This window comes from Rhinolophus hipposideros (assembly GCF_964194185.1).
Source record: "Rhinolophus hipposideros genome assembly, chromosome: 1".
Taxonomy (NCBI): domain Eukaryota; kingdom Metazoa; phylum Chordata; class Mammalia; order Chiroptera; family Rhinolophidae; genus Rhinolophus; species Rhinolophus hipposideros.
In genome coordinates, this window is record NC_138047.1 from 38,548,515 (window position 1) to 38,571,037 (window position 22,523).

Sequence of the window (22,523 nt, forward strand, 5' to 3'; positions counted from 1 at the left end):
CTTTAATATGATGTCTCCTGGCAGGAGCCGGCCGTCTCTGGCAATCACCCCACCACGATAAATGTGTTGGATAATGATATGGACCAGTGGGGTTTCGCTGCCTCCCACAAGCCTAATGGAGAGGCTTTCACTGGGATCCACTCGATTGATCTTAATGCTGGTAATTTCACCGTCTGGAATCAGGTGATACAACCTTGGAAAGACTAAAATGGACCAAGACGGTATTTATTTAAGACGCCCACCCAACGCACAGTTCCAACCATTCTTTTTTTTTTGCCAAACTTTGGTTTCAGCCAAACTAAACTATGCATTGTTCCTCATACATGTTTTCCATTTTCTTGCCTCCGTGCCAGTATAAGTTTCTCTGCCTGGAATGTTTTTCATTCTAGGACTAAACCCAGTTTTTTCTTTAAGGCCTGCATGAAATGATCCCTTCCAATTAAACTCTGCCCTGATCCATCTTTCCCTGCTCTCTCTAAACATCCCGTTTCTCATAAAGCTTTCTCTCTATTTCTCATGGCACTCAACCTTCTATTATTATTATTCATGCCTGCTTCTTCCATCCCCCATTGGGCTCTAAGATCCTTCAGGACATAATTTCTGGCTATTCTGTAGATCTCCACACACAGGACACTTCAGCTGATGTTTACTGAGTAAACAGGAATGAAGGAATGACTGGTCTTTACGGAATGGACTGCAGTTTTGTCACTTACTTATCAAGGGATAAAATATAATAACTTGCTCTTTTGTCCTTTCAGATCATTTTGAAGATTTCTTCCTGAAAGTTCCTGCTTTTCAGGCATAGGGACTCACCAGTCCTCTGTACCAGACACTGTTGCCAATAAAGGAAGTCAAACAGCCTGATTCATGATCAAGAAAAGAGGCCCAGGCCTGGGTGGTAGCTTTTAGAGGTTTGTCCCTGATCTGCCTGAAGCACTAATTCACTATTAGTGATTCACTGAATCACTAATAGGACACTCAGAGATCCTCTAGGCTGGCGGTTTTAAACTTTATCTTTTAACTGAGGACTCTTCTTTCCCATGAAATAGTTCATGCCCTCCCCACTGCCACCCCACCATGCCCCCACATAGGAGACCTGCTCTAGTAGTTGTGCAGCTTGATAGCAAGTCAAACCTTTATTTTACAGGTGAGGATCCTTGAGCTCAGAGAGGTGATATGACTGGTTGGAGGTCACAAAGTTAGGTGGCCCGCAGAGCCGGGTCAGAACTGAAGCTTGTCATGACCTGCCCTCCTGTCACATCCCTCAGGTTTCCCTGAAGCCAGGGGTTCACAGTCAGGGGCCAGTCCCCCAGGGGACCTGTCCTATACACCTTAAGCAAGTAGGACTGACTGGCACTGTTCTCTACCTCAGTTTGAATAGAAGTATGCAGAAGGTCACCGGTAAACGCCGGCCAAACCACACCTGTGTGGGGGAAGAAACACCCCTCCTGAGTTGCTTGAGGCTTGAGTTTGAATGTGGAACGTGGAGCTGCTTCTGTGTCCTATAGCTGCTGACAGCTGCCTCTACCCTAAGATTCTTCTTAATTATGTCTTTTGGGAAGACGACAAGCCTGGTTCTGCATAATATACTCTTTGTGCCTCTTTTCAAAACCCATGACCTCAGTCCATTTTCCCTAACGAACTGAGTTCATTAATGAGTACTCAACTCTCTAGGAATAATACAGAAAGAATTAAAGTTATTTCTAAGTATTGTAGAACATGATAAACAAAGCAATTTAGCAGCCAAAGGAAGCCAGAGGCATTGTAAATGTGGGTCCTTAACCTTCACGGGGATTTAATTTAAAGTAAGTGATTGGCTTTGCTGTGAGGCTGTGGGCAGCCGTCTTAATCTGTCAGTTCCTGGTGCTAGCAGCACTGGGGTGATGGAGTTCAATTAATGTTTAAACTAGTCTGATTACATTAAGTAGGGTATACCACAGGCATTTGTTGTAACAGGTCTGGTGACAAGGGAATGGAAATTTAAAAAAAATTATTCCGAGCAAAAAAGGATTTGGAAATAATCATCAAAGCTGCAGATTTTCTCTCTCCTCCCCACTCCCTTTCCACCCTCCCTCCCAACAGATTTACGAAAACCATACTCCCAAACCTAAACCACTCAAGGAAGGATGTTTGATTTGATAGTCCAAAAGACATACCCAGTCACACTTGTAAATGATACTAATGACAGCCACACCAGTGAGACCCTAGTGAAGAGTTAGAGTAATGTTTAAACTGCCAAACTTGTCTTGTTCTGGAAAGAAATGAAATGGTTCAATATTCTGTCTTCACTCAAGGACTATAGGATATAATGTTATTTACTAAGAGTTTATTATGCGCTTGGTGTTGAGCTAAACAATTTGCACGCACAATTTTTTGTTTAGTCCTAACAATCCTATGAAGTAGATTATTATTATCCCTGTTTTTTTAGATGATGAAACACTGAAGCTTAGAGAAGTTACATAATCTGGCCAACGTCATGCAGCTGATAAATAGTAGAGCCAGTCTCTTTACTGATATAAAAAAGGATGGATGAACCATACCGTGAGAGTTCACCAGGCATCACAACCAGCCCCACTGAATTTAAACACCTCACCCTATTCCAGAGTAATAGATTCCTGGAGCATCGAAGGAAATCCATTCTCCCCTACTCTAAGCTCCTTGCACGTATAACACGGCTGCCATCTTCATTTTCCTGAAACACAGCTCCAATCCTGCAATAACTCTACGCAAAAGCTTTCAAGTAAATTCACTGCTCCCAATTAAGTCCAGACTCCTAAATGACATCCAGGACCCTCTCTAATCTGACCTTAACCTTATCTCCCTCTACTTTACAACGCAGTTGTCGTGCGGGGCGTCCGGAGGGGTCTCTGCTCCCGCTCCCCAAATAAGAACGCAGGACATGGTGAGGCCAAAAAGGAACATTCACGGAGCCATAAGTAGGGGAATCATATCACTATATTCTCACTGGCGGCATCCGCCTCTCTGCAATCCGCTCTTGCTAGCCATTCTTTCTGCCAGCGTAGCCACAGCAGTTATATTAGTGGCCAATGGCTCACTGGTTACAGCTGACGGCCAACTAGCCACAGCTGATGGCCATCCAATCACAGTTGATGGCCATTTACTACCCGAGCCAGCACCTTTCTATGTGAGGCCGAGAGCCTGGAAACTGCTTTCTGGGGCTTTGTCTCCACAGCAGTCAAAATCTCAATGCCCATCCAGATCATGAACCATTCCTTAAAAATGGATTACATTGCTCTACTTGGAAATGATGCAGCTCTCCCTATGGCTGCCACTGTCATTTATTTATACCTCATTCTTTGGCATTTTATTCTACTTTAGTCTTAAGTGAAGCCAGAGCTGGCTTTTGTAGTCTTTATATAAAATTATAGTCTAGGTTAGTGCCTTACTCATACTAATCTCTTATTAAAATTGTTTCTGCAATAAACATGCAAATAAATCATTCAGGCAGGAGAAAACTGTATACAGAGTATAATTAAGGAGGCTTTAATAAGGGAAGACTGGCAGAAAGGAAGTTCTGATCCTTTCACTTAATCATTGCACAAACATTCAGCAAACATTATTATGCACAAGGGTTTGTGTTTGGCCTAGAGAATACAAAGACTCAGAAAAAGAACCCTTATCCTTATAGGTATAGTTACAATTAAAGACGATGGTTGCTATAATACAGATACAGGTGCTTCAAGAACCTGTAGGGTTCTTGAAGAAGGATGGAATGGGGGACTGAGGGAATCAGGGAAGGCTTCCAGGAGGAGGCAAAGCCTATGCTGAACCTGGGAGGAGGCATTAGAAGGGCATCTAAAGGAGAGTGGCAATGCAGGCTGGACAACAGCATGGAAGAGAGCAAAAGACAGTATTCATAGGACTGTAATAAGTTCAGAATAGTTAGAGCAAGAAATCTGTGTATGTGTGCATGTGTGAGTGAGTGTATACAGGGTGAGAGGTAATAAGTAAGCAAGAAGAGGTCTTATAAGACTTCTCTAAATTCTCTAAAGGCATGCTAAGGACAGTGGTTTGACCAGTGGTTAAGAGAAAGGGCTCTGAAGCCAGAGGACCCGAGTTAAAATCCTAGGCCTGCCATTTTCTAGCTGGGTGACTTTGGGCTAGTTACCGAATCTCGGTCTCAATTTCCCCATTTGTAAAATGAACATGATAATCCCTTAGCATTGTTGTGATATCTAATGACTTGGAACACTACCTGAGACACAGGAAAAGTTCAATTTTTGGGGGGGGAGGGGTAAGCTATTATTAGTGCCCCAAAGTTCTAATATAAAATGAAGGAAATAGAACAGTGTTTCCTCAGCTCCATTTATACTGGGGAAAACACACAGGGTCTAAGATCCAATAACAACTCCGCATGGATTCTAGAGCCACATTACCTGATTCAACGTCTAGCAAGGTAATTTGGGGCAAGCTGAGGAACCTCCCTATGCTTCAGATTCCTCACCTGTAAAACGGGGATAATAACAACAGCAATTTCATCAAGTTATGAGGACCACATGAGTTAATGCATGGAAAACACTCAGAACCAATGCCCTAGTCATAATATGGATAAATACTTATATAACATTGACAGTTGACCCTTGAACGACATGGGCTTGTTGCACCAGCACTGTTCTAACTGCCTTTCACTTATTAACTACAATTGTTCTTTATATGCATTAAGCTAGTACCTGAAGGTAACACGTTTTTCCCTGTCTATGTAAACAGATAACTATACTTTCCTTCTGTAGTTACTAATGTGAGCAGTAGGCTAATCAAGATCAGAACTATTTTATACCCTTGGGAAAGTGAGTGGGGGTTAAGTTGTCATCACCCCTGAAGTCATTCTGGAGGGCCAGCCCATTCCCAGTCTGCAGAGAATTCTTTTACCTTCAGGGGCAGTCGTGTTTTCAGAATTTTCTCTACCCTGGTCAGCTTGGTTGGCAACTACACTTCCACTCTTTGTCCTTCGAAGAACACTCAAAGCTCGATTTATTTTTTTAAAAGATCTGCTTCTGATAGAGGATCGCTCAAAGGGCCGTGCTGAGGAAAAGAGAGAAGTAAGGAACAGTAGCTACACATTCACAGAAATCCTCTTTTATGCACACATCTGGTAAGATATGTACAATAAAACATGAACAGTGATTACCTCTAGATGGTAGCGTGATAGAATTTGGTTATGTATATTTTCTAAATTTTCTACAATGAAATATATATGGCGTATTTAAAAATCTGCTTTTCTTTCTTCCTGGGGTGGACTGAATACAGAGCACTTTTCCTGAGCAGCACGGATGGGAAAGTACTGACATTGGAGGAGTGATGAATTAGGTCTAGCTTCAACCCCTTTCACCAAGGCAGATTACACACATTTTTAATGATCTGAGGTACTCATGGTTTCATTTCATTTTGTAGAATTGGACTTAGGTTGCTGCCAAAACTACCAGAGTGATTTCTCCTTAAAAAAACAACAACACAACATTTCGAGAACTTTCCACAGTCAGTATTCCACAGAGGGCTATCTCAAAGCAAAGAGCCCGTTCCCAGACAACCAGCCATTTGACTCACCCCTAGTGCGGTTGACCCGGCCAAAGTCCGATGGACTGTTTGCTGGCTGACCATCCTCTGCTGTGGACACATAGGCAGGGTTGTCGAGGCCAGGCTCATCTGTCGTTAAGGAGATGGTGGCAGCTGCAGAAACCTCTGGGGAGAGTGCCATTGATGTAAGGCTTGCACAGCCATCTGGACAGCCATCCTGACAGCCATCCTGAGAGCGCCTCTTCCTGTCTTTGGTCAGGCCATAGTGAGAGGCACCTTTACAGCTGTGACAAAACCAGTAGACGTGAGAAATGGCTTTGGCTTTGTGCCTGAATAACCAGGCTTCTTCACATAGGCATGCTTGCTACATGGGACTTGATTTGCTCACCCCGATATCCACCTCCCTTTTCATATGTATATACTCATATATGCTTGCCCACCAAATGAACCGATAATTCGAGAAAACAATTTTTTTTTTTTTTTTGGGTTAAAAGATCTTTGTATTTGAAAATTGGATAGAATAGTGTCAAATTGTTCTCCATGGTGGTTGTCCTTTTATACTCTCACCCTGGAATGCTGTTTCCTCCTGGAAATCTGTTAACCGTTCAGTGCAAATAGCATCTCATTGACGTTTAACGTGAATCGCTCTGATCCCTGCTAAAGGTGAGCATCATTTCGTATTTTATTTTATTTTATTTATTTATTTATTTATTTATTTATTTATTTATTAGTTTCAGGTGTACAAGACAAGGTAATACTTAGACATTCATCATTTATATCCCTCACACTGTGAACCCCCCTCCCCCCATCCACTATCCCTCCGACCTCACACTGAACTATCACATCATATATATAAAATTATAGTTGGCATTCATTAATGTTTAGCGAGAGAACAATTTTTAAAAGATGCTTACTGCAGTCTCTTAAAGCAATCTCTTCACTGGCCCCTGGAATGCAAAGTTACGAAAGCTGTCATGGCATCTATGAGACTAAGGCTTGAGGGTGGCGATCTTCAGTGATGTGGACTTGGTAATTCCTTCTTGCTGGTGTTTATTTGGACCATGAAAGTGCTTAATCACACACTCAGTCCTCTCTTTAGGGTTTAGCTCCCAAAGCACTGAACATAAATTCAAAGCTCCTCCCAGATTCCATATTTAACTGTCCATGGAAACAGAGTCAACATCACCACAAAGCCACAGGAGTTTACTCAGCACCACTGTTCTCGAGAGGCAGGCTTGCCGACTGTCCTTGTCTACCTGTAGGCTGGTCTCAGAGTGGCCAGGACGAGGGCCTGGGGCTCCTACGTACTGAAAAATTTCATTCATTGTCATGTCTTCTAATACTGGGAGAGTAAAACAACATCCACAGTCTTTAGAAAAAAAGCAAAAAACACCATAATGGTCTATACCCATTCACCATCTGTGTTAAAGAGCAGGCCCAAGGGCCATGAGACCAAGGTTTGAGTTGATCTAGGTCCATATTTTGCTATAAATGTACTTCCATGTGCCACTGGGCAAGTCGTTTCAGCTCTTACGTAGGGTTTTGGTCAGAAAACGGTGATTTAACTATCTCATTGCGCTTTGGTAAGGAAATAGCCACAGACAGCCACACTGGCTTCCACAAGTGTTGTGAAGGCAGAAATAATATGGGTGAGCCCTTTTAAAATGTGGCTATTTGCATATGATGAATATGCATATTATAAATTATTTTTATCAATGCGTCATAGAAACCTTATATGTTTGAACTATTTTACACACTTGGTCTCAGCCAAAAGGCTGAGAAGTGACGAGCTACATAAATAACCCATCTGAGAGTAAAATGGCAGTCTGCAGTCAATATGCAGGCAGGATTTACATGGCCCCGAGAACTACAGAGCCTGTAGCTGGAAGGGCCTGTTGTCTGGCTCAGAATCCTTGCTGTGAAGCTTACCTCGCTGTGTGACCTGGGCCAATTTTGTTAACGTGGTTAAAGTTCCTAATCTGCACATACCTCTTGGGCTGCTGTGAGGTCTGGCTGACATTAAGTCTTGACAAGAGTTTAGTGCCTTGCCAGATAGATAGTAAGTTCTCAATAAATTGTAGCTCCTTCCATAATCCATCCATTCTAAAATGCCAGTTTAGTCATACTTTAACATCTCTCAGGGTAGGATGCTTGGGGGTTTAATGGGGTTATATAGCTTCTGTTGCCAAGCCACAGTCACCATGCAGATGCCAGTACCCGAGCATGGCGGTCACAGGTATCCAGCTGGTCACTTCCATTGAGTTGCAGCCATTCTTGGTACTATGCCATTGAGTTTAACTGCCATTAAATGTCTTAGAAAAGATTACATTATGATTCAGGGAAAAGTTACTGCATATATAGAAAGTCTCAAAAACAGCAGTGGCATGTAAATTTGATATTGGTGAAACAAATATTCCTCGTTAGAAGGAAGACAGATATTCCACATTTTCTTGCAAGAGACAAGCAAATGCTTTATTTGCTTAGAAAGAAAGATACTCCCCCTACCCCCCACAGAGATGAAAAGTGGTGTTAGATTTTGTTGCTGAGATCATTAAAAAGGATAGACCTATTTCGTGCCAAACAACACAACTAGAGGGCAGGAGAGGTCACCACATTTGTGTGAATGGATTTCAAAAGCCACACAATGTGACCCATCCACACATGGCAGAGATATCTTTAAAGGTAGTGAGATCATTTAACCAATGGCAGATTTTAAAAATTTCTTGTTGGTACATAAAATATGATATTTCTTATGGCATCTTCGATTTGCTGAGATGTGGTTTTACTGTTAGTAGAAACAGGCTTTGATGCTACAACCCCACACTCCTGCCATCGAGTGCAGCTAGCACCTTCTAATGCTGCTCTTTCCTTCACTGAAAGAGTTCAGGCTCCCTTTTTGCACTGATGAGGTTTTACTCTTCTGATTAGTTACTTTGGATTAGAATTGTTCTGCTTAAAAATAGCAAAGTGGTTGATATGGGAAACTCAAAAATTGAAAGAAACACTGTGTGATGGAAAAAATAAAAGCCAGCATACATTTGAGCAGCTCCCAAGTCATAAATACATGAGTGGAACACTTCTATACAGGCCAGCAGTATTTGGTTAGCAACGCATGGGAAGGAAGTTCCTAGACTATTTAGTTGGACTGGAAAGTGTCTCAGCAGTGCCCTTGCCCTTGACCATGTGCCCTGCCAGAGCAGGAAATGAATTTTCCAATTGGACAAATGGCTGGCAAAGGCACAAACCATGGCTTTCTGAGGGGACCTAGCATATCCTAGCGGAAAAGGTGGCATCCTATTCTGCCGCCACGTTTGTGAGGAGGGTTACCGTATTTAAAAATATCTGAATCCCAAGACTATACCATTAAGAAACCCATTGCTGTTTCAAATCCTTGGAGTTCCAAAGACACATTTGAGTTTAGGTAAGGAAAACCTAATGAAATGCCTAAGTAAGGCTTCCCTATGGCCTCATATCGTGGCTGTCCTTACAACATCTGGAGACGGTACAGAATATAGATTTAAACGGTCAGACTCATAAGCCTTGGTAAAAAAAAAAAAAAAAAAAAAAAAGGTTCTGCTAAAGCAAACTCATACTTGTGTGATGGTGCTTGCTCCAGTTTCTTGGCTTAGCTTAAATCTGAGGCACAGAGTGATCTATGAAGGTAGCAGCTTGTACTTACTAATTATCTCTTTTGTGTTGACTAATGCTGGGACCTCTTGATTTACAAGCACAGAAGAGGGGAGGAAAGGGGAAGAGCTGATTAGCATTAGCCAGTACAGGAACATACGGTGAACCCTGGGTTGTGTTCAAAGCAAGCAGGATTTATTCTTCCTTTTAGTTATCCTGAGCGCTAAGTACTCTCAGGTGGTGATGGGCAATGGCCATGAACTTGAAGGATGAACAGAAGGAACGTGAAAAACCATTTTTTCAAACAAAGCATGCACTTTTGACATGCTGTTCAACAAAGCAAGTCTGAAAATCATTTCTTTTTAGTTGTTGTTGTTTTGTTTTGTTGTTAATAACAAAGCTCCTACATCCTAAGCTCCCATATTAAACTGAGTGGAGGCAAGTCAGTCTTCATATGAGAATGTAACAACTGGGTCTACCACAGAATTTTGCAAGGGTGGGGAGCAAGAAGAGAAAATGAATCCCTTTCTTGCAAAAATTCCTGAGTCCATGACTTTGTTACTAATGGAAGTTGACTTGAAGCAGGATGGACCCCAGGCATAATTCACAGAGACTCTGATGGAGTGTTCTCCACCGAGTTCAGCCACCAGGGCAACACAAGCTGGTTTGCAGGGGAGGGCTCCCTTCTGATGGTGAACTATGTACTTATGGGAGAAGAATAAAAGTGGTCCACAAGAAAGCGAGCCTCAATACCCTTATAACAGTCTAAATAACTGCACAATTTCCCTTTGATCTAACTTCTCTCACATTCTTTCTTTCTCAGTTCATTTCTGAATTAGGTAAACAGCGAGTCAGCTCCTCACGTTGAGTTCATTAATTGCCCAGTCTGATCCTATTTTAAACCAGGCTTGCAAACTCATATGCTAGTCAGGTGAGGAAATGAGGGAAGTCAGGCTGGGTGGGGACTATGGTGAGCAGAGCTTTAAGGGTGCAGTAGCCTGCAGACTTTGCTGATCATTGTCTCAAGAAAACCAGCCTAAAAGCAATTAGGCAAGAAATAAAACACATCTAAATTGGAAAGGAAGAAGTCAAACTGTCACTGTTTGCAGATGACATATTATATATAGAAAACCTTACAGATTACACCAAAAAAACTGTTAGAACTAATAAACAAACTCAGTGAAGTTGCAGGATATAAAATCAATATACAAAAATATGTTGCATTTCTGTACATTACTCATTTCTGTACATTACTGTACATTACTGATAATAATTATCTATCAGAAAGAGAAATTAATAAAACAATCCCATTTAAAATTACATCCAAAAGAATAAAATACCTAGAAATAAATTTAACCAAGGAGGTAAAGACCTACAGACTGAAAACTTTCAAGACATTGGTGAAAGAAATTGAAGACACAAATAAATGCAAAGATATTGCATGTTTATAGACTAGAAAAATTAATATTGCTAAAGTGTCTGTACTTCCAAAGCAATCTACAGATTCAATGCAATCTCTATAAAAATTCCAGTGGCATTTTTCATAGAAATAGAGCAAACAATTCTAACATTTGTATGGAACTACAAAAGACCCTGAATAGCCAAAACAATCTTGATAAAGAAGAATAAAGCCAGAGAAGCATTACACTTCTTGATTTCAACATATATTACAAAGCTATAGTAATCAAAACAATATGGTATTGGCATAAAAACAGACACATAGATCAATGGAACAGAACAGAGAGCCCAGAAATAAACCCACAGACATATGGCCAATTAATTTACCACAAAGAAACCAAGAAAATACAATGGGGAAAGGAGAGTCTCTTCAATAATGGTATTGGGAGAACTGGACAGCACATGCAAAAGAATGAAAACTGGACCACTGTCTTACACCACATTCAAAACTTAACTCAAATTGAATTAATTACATGAATATTAAGACCTGAAAACATTAGACTCCTACAAGGAAACATGGGTGGCAAGTCCCTTGAAATCAGTCTTGGCAATGATTTTTTTGGATCTGATATGATGACAAAGGAAACAAAAGCAAAAGTGAACAATTGGGACTACATCAAACTAAAAGTCTTCTGCGCAGCAAAGGAAACCATCAACAACATGAAGAGGGAACCCATGGAATGGGATAAAATGTTAGCAAATCATACCCAAAATATAGAAAGAACTTATACAACTCAGTAGCAAAAAAATAAACAATCGGATTTAAGAATGGGCAGAAAAATCTGAATAGACAATTTTCCAAAGAAGGCATAAAGATGATCAACAGGTACATGACAAAATGCTCCACATCACTAATAATGAGGGGGATGCGAACCAGACCACCATGAGGTATCACCTCACGCCTGTTAGAATGGCTCTCATCAAAACGACAACTAAGTGTTGGCGAGGGTGTGCAGAAAAGGGAATCTTTGTCCATTGTTGGTAGGAATGTAAAATGGTGCAGCTACTATGGAAAATAGGACGGTGGTTCGGCAAAAAATTAAAAATAGAGCTACTGTGTTTCCCCGACAATAAGACCTAGACGGATCATCAGTTCTAGTGCGTCTTTTGGAGCAAAAATTAATATAAGATCTGGTCTTATTTTAATATAAGACCAGGTCTTATATAATAATATAATGTAATGTAATGTACTGTAATGTAATGTAATGTACTGTAATGTAATGTAATGTAATACAATATAATACCAGCTCTTATACAACATAAGACCTGGTCTTATGTTATGTAAGACCAGGTCTTATGTTAATTTTTGCTCCAAAAGATGCATTAGAGCTAATGGTCCAGCTAGGTCTTATTTTCGGGGAAATACAGTACCGTACAATCCTACCAGATGATCCAGAAATTCCACTTTTGGGTATTTATCCAAGAACTTGAAAACACAAATGCAAAGGTACCTACACTCCCATGTTCACTGTAGCATTATTTACAATAGCTAAGATATGGAGGCAACCTAAGTACCTATCAATGGACGAACAGATAAGGGAAAGGACACACACACACACACACACACACACACACACACACAATGGAGTATTAGTCACCCATAAAAATTAATGAAATCTTGCCATTTGCCACAACATGGATGGACTTTGAAGGCATTATGCTAAGTGAAGTTAGTCAGACCGAAAAAGACAAATGCCACATCATCTCATATGTGAAATCTTAAAAAACAAAAACCAAGCTCATAGAAACAGAACAGATTGGTGGTTGCCAGAGGCAGGGGGCTGGAGGTACAGTATGAAAGGGCTAAAGGGGTCAAAAGGTACAAACTTCCATTAAAAAATATATAAGTCATGGGGATAATAATGCACAGCATGGTGACTAGTTAATACTGTGTTGCATATTTGAAAGTTGCTAAGAGTAAATCTTATAAGTTCTCATCACACACAAAAATTTTTGTATCTATGTACAATGATGGATATTAACTAGACTTATTGTGCTGATCATTTTGTAATATATACAAATATTGAATCATTATGTTGCACACCTGAAACTAATATGTTATATGTCACTTATACCTCAATTTAAAAAGAAAAAGACCAGCGAGTGTTGCTGAAGTAAGCAATTTGGAAGCTGAAATTCAATTTTTAATGTGAAATCTCTTGACTTTAAAAGTTGGAAACAAGTTCAAAATTTTTAAGACAGTTGTGTCGGCCAAATAAAACACATCTGTAGGCCAGATCTATCTCAAGGGATGACAAAATTTCAACTTCTGGGAATTAAAAAAAAAACAAAACTGCCAGTGTGGGTAAGTCAGACTGATTTCTCTCTTTTTAGTCTTCCACAAGCAACACTCCCACCCTCTTACTCTTTCCCCGAGCTCCCTCCCTCCCCATTTGTGTGAGTGTGTGTGTGTGTGTGTGTGTGTGTGTGTGTGGTGCACACATAGGGAAAATGGCCCAAAGGGGCTTCCCTTTCATTATTTGCCCCAGCCTCATTTCTGATCCAAGTCAGAGAATAAGATTGAATTCTCAACTCTTTGTCTTTCACTCATGGGAGAGCTAATTACTTGCCCAAAGCTATTATATAATGGGAAAGGGAGACATTTAACACTAATAGATGTATTCACTTTCAGGCAAAGAGAATTAAGATTCGGGGGCTCTGGGGAAGCAAGTTTCCCTGCCAACAGCTGGGTCTTAGGCTTCAGCAGCTTGTGAACAGAATGAGTGACTAAGAAGCTTTACTCAAAGTGGGTACCAGGGGCCAGGCTGGGAGACTGCTGCAGCAGAGATGGTCCCTGTGAGCGAGTGACAGGCTCTCCTTTGTGTTCTCGAGAGAGGCAACCGGGAGACAGGCCTCAGGGAGCCTCAGGAATCCACAGAAAGTCCTTGTCAGGGTGCTGCTGACTCTGGAGGCTGAGGGTGGGCCTCAGTCATGCATGCCTGGCACCCAACTCCCTCTCCAGAGCCACCAGCCTGGCCCTCCTGACACCACACCTCCAGGGCTTTGGAACACACCCTAGCCTCACTCCCTGCTCCCAGTCTTCCTCCCCATTTCCTCATCCAACCCATTGTGACCCCTCCAAACATAACTTCTTTTTACGCAAAACCTTCCCATGGAAATGCTTCCCACGGCTTACAGGATCAAGTCCCAAATCCACATGCTGATGTTCCAGACCTTCCCTGATCTGTTTCGATGATGGCCTCACTACAAGCATGCAATGCATGCCCACATCACCACAGTTTGGCAACCCAGAAGGGGGTTGGGAAGAGGACGGCTTACATCGATTGGCCTACTATGCGCTGTATTATGCTTCACATATGTGGTCTTCTTTTATCCTCCCAACTGGCCTGTGATATTAGTTAAACCACCTCCACTTCACAGATGAGGGTATGGAAGTTAGAAGGGAAGAAGCTTTGTCCAGGTTCCCAGAGTGGAGCGGAGAGTTGAATCCGAGCTGTGGGGTTCCATGCCTTCCCCCCTCGCATGGCCTTGCCTCCACCCCGGTGCCTCCCTGCACTCCAGGCTCATCACAACGCTCTTTTCACATCTTCACTTATATGTCTCCTTCGCACAGGACTCTCAAGCTTCACATATCCAAGCACCCTAACCTTCCCTGCCAAACCAGCTCATCCGGTCTCTTCCCCGTTTTATTAAATAGCACCTTACATCTGTCCTGTTCTTCAGGCCAAAACCCTCAGAGTCATCCCTGATTCCTTTCTTTCTCTCGACACCCCAAATATGATCCAGCAAGATCTACACAGGATTCTACTACTTTTCATCACTTCCACTACCAACGCCGTTGTCCAAACCACCATCATCCATGCCTGGATTATTGCAACAGCCTCCTGAGAGGTGTCCTGTTTCTATACTCACTTCCCTTCCCTATCTATTCTCAACAGAGCAGCCAGAGGACCCTTTTACAAGAGCTCGCCTTTTTACTAAAACATGCTTCTCACAAGGCCCTGTACTTCCTGTCCCCCAGTTGCTCCTAGACCCCCTGCTGGTCCTCACCGCTGCCCAGCTCGGTCCTGCTGCGGGGCTTCGTGCTGTACTGATGCCCCTGCCCCTGTCAGGAGCACTCTTTCCCCAGACGTCCTCCTGCTGTGCTCCATCATCTCTTTCAAGTCTCTGATTAAAATCCACTTGCCCCGACCACCTTATTTAAAGTAGCAGCTGTTTTTCTGACACCTTCTGTTTCTACTCCTCCTCCCTGCTTATTTTTTTCTCTATAGAATTCAAGCTCCAAAGGGTAGAAGCGTGGAGTCTAGTTCCATAAGTAAGCCAACAGAACCAGACTTTGAAACCTTTATCCATCTAGGATCAAGGCGGCTTCCACATATTGGTGACTGGGAAGAGTTAGCTGATGGATACCCATGTCACTCCTGGCTGCAGGTCAAAGTACATCAGCTCTGCCTCCGCTGACTGGTTAGCTCTGGGAGCGTCTTACTCCACAGGGTACTGGGGACTAGAGGAAAGGGACAAAGCTTTGCTTACCTGGGTACCTTTCAGAGAGTCTGCATACCAGACGTATCTCCTAGGGCAGGCACTCAGCAAATGTGTGAAATTGAACTAAGCAGCAGCCACTCTATTAGTGTTCTATTTATGGAAATTACCACACTGGGAATTGACGGATTCACCGGCAAGGTCCTCATATAACATAATTGTTGTGGTTGATTGTTTTCCTGTTACCAGTCTCCCTTCTCCCTCAGCAAGCTCATGATTTTCCTTTTCATTTCCCTACGCTCCAACTCCAGATGACAAAAAATCAAAGAGGGAAAGCAAAACTTTTCTTTAATTTCTGTTTCTTTTTTCATATACTTCCCTAATAACTTAATAGGATTTTATTTGATCTGTGTTTTAAAACTATTATACATACTGTAGGACTAAAAGTAATAATATATCCTCTTTTGCTAGATTACATGGGTACAGCAGAGTTTTTTTAAGAGTGATTTTAAAATACATTTTTTTCCATCAGCGAACACTTATGATGGGGGCGAGGAAGGGAGCGCGTGAGAAAGATAGCACAGTAGAGCAGAAAAGGCGCAGACTTTCAAGTTTAGAACACCTGGTGTGACTCCTAGGTCTGCCACCTTGGAGCTCTGCCACTTTGAGCAAGTTCCTTAATTCCTCTGACCCTTGTTTCCCAGATGCAAAATGGACACAACAATGTTTACTTATTGTGAGGGCTAAAGATTCATGCAAAGTGCCTAACAGTAGCTGGACTATCGTAGCAACTCCATCAGCAGTAACCAGCATAATTATTGTACATCAGGCATGATGCTAGACGCTATGGGTACAAAGAAAAATATTGCACAGTGTGGGCACTCGAGGAACCTGACACGAAAACAGAAAAGCCATCACGCCACATTATCAGAGAGAGCTAGAGGTACGAGCCAAATGTTAGAAGAGCTCAGAGGAAGGGGCCACTCATTACTCCGTGTGGGAGAATCAGGGAAGGCTTCTCAGAAGAGGTGAAATCCGAGCTGCATCTAGGAAAATGAGTGACACTGGTTGAGCAAACTGGGTGTGAATGCCACATTCAAAGACCCCAAGGATGCAAATTCAGGGTAGGTGACAGAAATATTGGATTCAGTGCAGACTTTGTCCCAAGTGACACTGACGGGGGATAAACATAGCTGACGTGAGACCAAAGAAGAAGAGAAATAAATACTGGGGGTGGTACTGGGGATAAAACCCAGGACACTGGATTGCTAGCCTGTCACCCATTTCTGCGGTTCATTGGGGCTAAGCTATGCCCTTGGGGGCAGAGACAAGTGGGCACTGAGAAGTCTGATGCCAACACAGGAGAGCCTAGGAGGGAGCAGGAAGGATGAAGTTGACAACGGAAGGCTCAAAGTCACTTCCTCAGAGACTCCATGCCCATCAGTTGAAAGTGGACCACCACTCCTACCCTGCCGTCACCCACTTTCACTTTCTTAGCACCTACATCTTTGGAAATTATTTTGTATGTGTATTTGCTTATTTGTTTCCCTTTTAAATGACTGTCCCCTCCCTCCCTCCGCCACATAGAATATTGTAATAGCTTACATTGAGTGTAAACAACTTGTCTTGCTCACCACTAAACCCTCACTGCTGCACAAATAGCACTCAGGGACTTGGGAGTGTCAGAGCAGCCTGAGAGATTCTGGGAGCAGCTATGTTTTCTCTTGCTCCTTTTATTAGATATTTTCTGTTTATACTTTTAACTGTGCTGGCCCAGATACGTTTTAATCATTGCAGGATGCCTTGATCCTTTTGTTTTGGAAGAAGGCAGGCTGTATCTTTTAAATACATTACTAATATTTCATGACCCTTTCAATGCAAAGCACTCGAAATCTTCATTGTGTATGATAAAAAAATAAATGCATCCGTCATCATCTTCCAAAACTGTTCCATTTGAGATCCCCGAGCCCACCCTTGAGCAGGACACACCCTTGCTAATTAAGTCCTGACCATGTTACTTGGAAAAGACTCAAATAACAGTAATACAACATCTATTAATACAACTGCTCTGATTCTCAGGCAGCCTGGTCCTGAGCACAGTACCCACTGGGGAGCTTTCTAAGTTCAGATTGGGTCATTATTTTCTACGTCTTACTCACTATACCTGCAGCTCCTAAAGTCCCCTCTCTGGTCTAAGAACATTATGTCAAGTCATTCTTCCTTGTTTGGATGACTTTTTCTCCCCCTCTACATTAAAGCCAATGTTCTCTGGGGTCGAATTACATGACCACTCACATAGCTGGCAGAAACCATATGTGAAAAAAAAAAAGTCATTGGTCCTTTTGTGTAGTCATGGGTGAAGTAAACATCAGTTAATAAGTAAAAGAGGTCATTGCTTGGGTAAGCCCACCCTCTGGCACTCCGTTGAGGCTCTGAGGATGAACTTGAGCCTGAAAGGCCATCACCCCGGAGAGCCCTTAGACTTTTTACATCACCACCAACCACACACTCCTTCCTCTCATTAGCCCCTATCTTCTGCCTCCAAACCTCTGGGGGAAATGTCCCCAGCAATCCCCATCCTTGGCTCACTTGTTAATGAATACCAGAAAGGGAAAATTAAAAACAAACTGGAAAATGATATGAAAGCACAGGCCAAGTTTTGGGCAGATGGAACCCCAGTCTTTTGAGGTGGGCAGGGTGAGGTGGGGAGAGGTACAGGGTGCTCTTAAGGTAGAATCGGCTCAGAAAAAAAAAAAGGGTCCAATGCCAACCTAAATGAGCACACCTGACTGAGCTTACCAAAGATGCCCATGTTCCTCTGGGAGAGATCAACTGTGCTGTGCAGGCATGAGAAACAGCTGGCTTGTCTGCAGTGTCCATTTTTATTCTGGGGGTGGGGAGGCAGGGAAGTAGTGATATTCTTTTACCTAATGTTAATGGCTCTCCTTTTCTGCCTCTTTTTTTTCTATTATTTTACAGATTTAGGTCTGTAAGACAATTTGTGGCTATATCTTTTTGTCCTTCAAATCTCAATTCAAACGAAGAGCTTACAATTATAGCCAACACAGTACACTTATTATGGACCAGGCACTATTCTACGTGCCACGTTCAGATTAACTCATGCAGTCCTCACGTCATCCCAATGAGGAAGAGCCCATCACCATTTTGCTAATGAGAAAATGAAGGCACAGAGAGATTAAGTAACTTTACCAAGTTCACACAGCTGCTAAGTGGAGGGGCTGGGATTTGAACGCAAGGCAGACGTTTAGTTGAGATGTTTGTGTACCCTAGGACGATAAGATACCACACAGCCTGGTGGCTGATGATTTGGAGGTGACTGCAATGTAGGAGGCAGGGGAAAAGCAAGAAAAATTGGAAGCAGGTTATGCATAACCTTATGCTCTTTACTACATTGTTCACTGCCAGCTGAGTAGCTGCTCTGAGGGCTACAAACAGCATGGGCTGGTTAGTGTGGCCTGTTCTCATCGAACTGGCATCTTCAGGCTGTAGAGGCCAGGCATGAGCCAAGAGCTTCCAGCGAGCTGCCTGTGCCTTCACTTCTGCCCTGTAAACAGGGCCATTTGTCAGTGGAGTATGCTGGGTGGGTCAGTGGGTGGAGCAGGCAACTGCAGTGGCCTTCTCATGCCCTTGGGCTTGCGGTCTCCCAGTCATTCTTCCTCTCGGGAAAACAACCTGATTAACTCTGAAAATAGGTGTGGCCCTAAGCATTCTAATAGGCAGAAGCTTAAAATGATCTTGTCTGGGTGTGGACTCCTCCAGGTGATTTATTCCTCCTCTAGGGAGAGCCCCTCAGTCCAGGCATTCAGAATCCAATACACAAGATGAATACACAGCATTGTGGTGGAAAACAGGATTTATCAGGAGAAAAGCGGCAGACCTAGGCAGACCTAACCATCTTCCGCTGGTTAGGAGTATCTCTCCTGTTAATCACAAGTCATAAGAGAAACCAGCAGAGCTGATTTTTGTTCTGTGCTTTGTCTTTATCACCAGGCATGGCAGTTATCCTGTCAAACCCTGCCCCAGCAGGGTTATGTTATCCCCATTTCACAGATGGGGAAAATGACACAGAGAGGTTAAGTAATTTATCCAAGGTCACACAGCACTAAAGCAAAGTAGAGCATACCTCTGAGATTTTGTTGTTGCCCCTGTGTATCACTGCCCAGTTATCTTACAATAACATTAATAACTAACACACATGGTCCTTAAATGGGTCAGCCTGTTCTAAGTGCTTTACTCTGTAGTCATTAAACCCTCACAACAGCCTAATGAGGGCAATGTGATTATTATCTGCATTTTGCAAATGTGAAAATGTAATGCACAGGTTCACTTGCCCAGGGAGGGGTGCATAGTATGTAGGGTGACCAACAGTCACAGTTTACCCAGGACTGACTAGGGTCTTGAGATGTGGGATTTTTAGTTTTCAAACCGGGTCAGTTCCAGGAAAACCAGGATGAGCTGGTCACCCCACAAGTGGCAGAGACAGAATTAAAGTCAGTCGCAACTTCAAACAATATGCTCTTCACTATGGTATTCGGCTACATTTTTTTCCTTTTCTTATGTTTTGCCCAAAGATTTAATAGAAACAGAAGCAAGTTGGGTGGGGACTTCTGTGGTTTGAGGTCTTCCCAGTGTGTGCTCACATGACACACTTTAGAAGGGCGTCCAAAAGGCCACCCCCAAACTGCTGCTTCAGCACAACCCCTCCCAGCAGCCCCTGCAGGTACAAATCCTATGAAATCCCAAGGCTCCCCAGCAGCTTGAAGACCCGACTCCACTGTTATGAAGAGTGCAGCTGATAGGCAGGAGGGCCTGGTAAATAGCAGCACTGCTCCCTGGGGCGATGCCTACGGATGCCAATCCTGAAACCAGATGTGAAGTTGACAGTGGTTAACGAGGGGTGGTTGAGGGCTCAGGCCCAGTCCACATGCCAGGTCAATCCTTCACAGAGACGTCAGGAGAGTTTATCCATTCTCTGAGTCTTTGGCATCTTTGAGGTCACTACGATTTTTTCCCTGGACACTTTGGGGGAGGGAGAGCAGACAATTGCCATATTACAGATGATTTGAGCTTTCCGTCAACTGTCCATGGATTAAGGTGTATGGGTGGTGGTCACGGTGGTGGTTGGCGGGAGAGTGTCTTCTTTTTGGTTAACATTTGGTCCCTGTAGCTCTTGGTTCCATTCAGAATTATCATCTTTACTTTTTACAACACTTGGAAATAACCATAGTCTAGCTGCTCATTTTCGAGAAACCAGGCTACGGATCGACTGTGCTTTCTATTTCAGGACTGACTAGGAAATGTTTTTGGGGTAACTGGGAAAGGGTGGGTTGCATGGTAGTAAGGATTTCTAAATATGGGAACTGACTGCCCAGTGAGGTTTTCCAAATGGCTTTAAAAGCATCAGCCTAGCTTTCTAGCCACCTGGATGCGTCTTATATGAGTGCCATGAGTTTTTGTGAAGTCTGAACAACCCTAAGGGCTGTCCAGAGGTTGTCACAGCTTAGCGTGGTGACAGAGTGTTGGGGCTAGAAGAAGATGGTATGGCATTCGAGTAGAAATCATTCCCAGACAGCATTTTGAAGCATTTCCTTCATTCCTCAAAGCACATTCCATTCCAGCTCTTAGGATAACTATGAAATGTGTGAGTTTCTCCAAGACCTTTCTGGGCTGGGTGTCATGAGCCCTCCTTGATGCACTTACTACTTGATGCTCAGATATTGGGAAAGTGTGTTCTTCCTCACCCAGTTTGAAAATATGTCATACAGAGATATTTGCCTCTTGTACCAAATCTTTCTGCACGATACCAACAAAAATCCTACTTTTCCAGCCAGTTTCTGCTTGTTAAATGCACTTCCTCGTCTCTTTCAACATATTGAAAGGAAATAACCTTCCTGCCTGTGAATCATATTTCATTTCCCTAAAATTGTGTTATGAAAATGGAGGAGGGAGTGGATGCTTCTATGTGCAGGAAATGCTGTCTATTATTTATTTATTGGATAATTGAAACCCTCTTTTTTCTCCCTCTCTATGGCCAGGCCTACCTTTTGGCTATTGCTCTGCTCATTTTCTTTGGTTTAGCAAAAACCGGTCACTGCGCTAGACATGGCTGTCTGTCCTCACATCAAACCCACGTCTACCATAGTTTGTATCCAAGCTGGCCTCTCACCTGGAGTGGCTGCTGTTCAAACAAATCCAACTCATTGTATCCAAAACCTGCCTCTAACATCATTATCTCTAGTGAAGCCGCATAGTAATCTCTCTTCTCTCTGAGCTCATTCATCTATTTTTATTCCACAAATATTTGAATGACTACTAAAGTCTACCAAATGTAAGGCACAAGGCTAGGTGCTCCTGAGACTCTGCTCTCTCACAGTTAGCAACCCAGCACAAAAATAAGACAGAAGACAAACAAACAAGCATGAACTACACTTGCTTTACCCTGGGACCTCAGTGTTTCATTACACAATGACATGGAGTGCTGACGGACACTGGTTATGTCTCTTTGACTAGATTGCAATCTCCCCAAGACCACGTCTTTTGTATCCTCCATCATTTATACATACACAGTTGAGGACATGATGGATATCCATGAAATCCATCTTAGTTTTATTAGAATCAAATAGAAATAGTTCCTTTTTTAAATTTCAAAACCACTAGAGGTTCAAGGAAGAAATTTTCTGAAATATAAAAAAATTAAAAGAATAACCCACAACTCTATCTCCAAAGAACACTCCTGCTAATCTCTTAGTAGCTATTCTTCCAATCTCTTTTCAATGCACACACACACACACACACACACACACACATTTATGCTATTGTGTTGTTTTTCCATAACTGGACCAAGTAAAATGAACATTTTTAAGGCTTTTAAGATATACTGCTAAATAATCATCACTGTATCTACGTGTTTGTTTCCCTATCTAATGGTTCTTAACCTTGGCTGAATAATAGAATCACCTGGGAAGATTTTAAAAATCCAGCCGACCAGGTACTTCAGATCAATTAGAATTCCTGGGGGGGTTCTAATATTGGTGTCTTTATAAAGCTCCCCAGTGATCCTAATGTGTAGCCATGGTTGAGAACCATTACCCCAATTCTTCCCTTCTCACTGATTATTTCAATTGATCGAATCACCCAATCTGCTTAAAACTGACTGCTTCACTGACCAATCATGCTGTGTGAATTCTTAAAATCTTTCATTTCATTGTTGATGTTGGGTGACTAGTAGGTGTCCTGGTTTCTAGGGTAGTTACTGAGTTATTCCCTCGTCCGTCCCTGAAAATTATGCTTGGAAGCAATCTGTGGATAAAGTCTGGGGTAGTGAGACCTAGTTGGGTAAGTCTCTCAAAGCAAGAAGTGGAACAGGAATTTTTTTGCTCTGCTACAGAATCATTTGGACTTAGAAAAGCGGAGAATTAATTCTCACTGCCATCCCCTTC

At 42.5% G+C, this 22,523-nt stretch overlaps 1 protein-coding gene across 5 annotated transcripts in view; it reads right to left on the reverse strand.

Annotated features, from left to right (window-relative positions):
* The window catches only part of LNX1 (ligand of numb-protein X 1), a 109,095-nt gene that overhangs the window by 25,176 nt on the left and 61,396 nt on the right, over positions 1 to 22,523 (reverse strand). For 3 of the 5 annotated variants that reach the window (XM_081047168.1, XM_081047170.1, XM_081047172.1), the window contains 3 exons: positions 5,566 to 5,819; positions 4,891 to 5,043; positions 1 to 203 (listed from right to left, as the gene is read on the reverse strand). In XM_081047168.1, coding sequence (XP_080903294.1) covers positions 1 to 203; positions 4,891 to 5,043; positions 5,566 to 5,819 — 610 coding nt within the window. The remainder of the gene's footprint in view (positions 204 to 4,890; positions 5,044 to 5,565; positions 5,820 to 22,523) is intronic. The other 2 variants (XM_081047169.1, XM_081047171.1) reach the window with 1 other exon arrangement.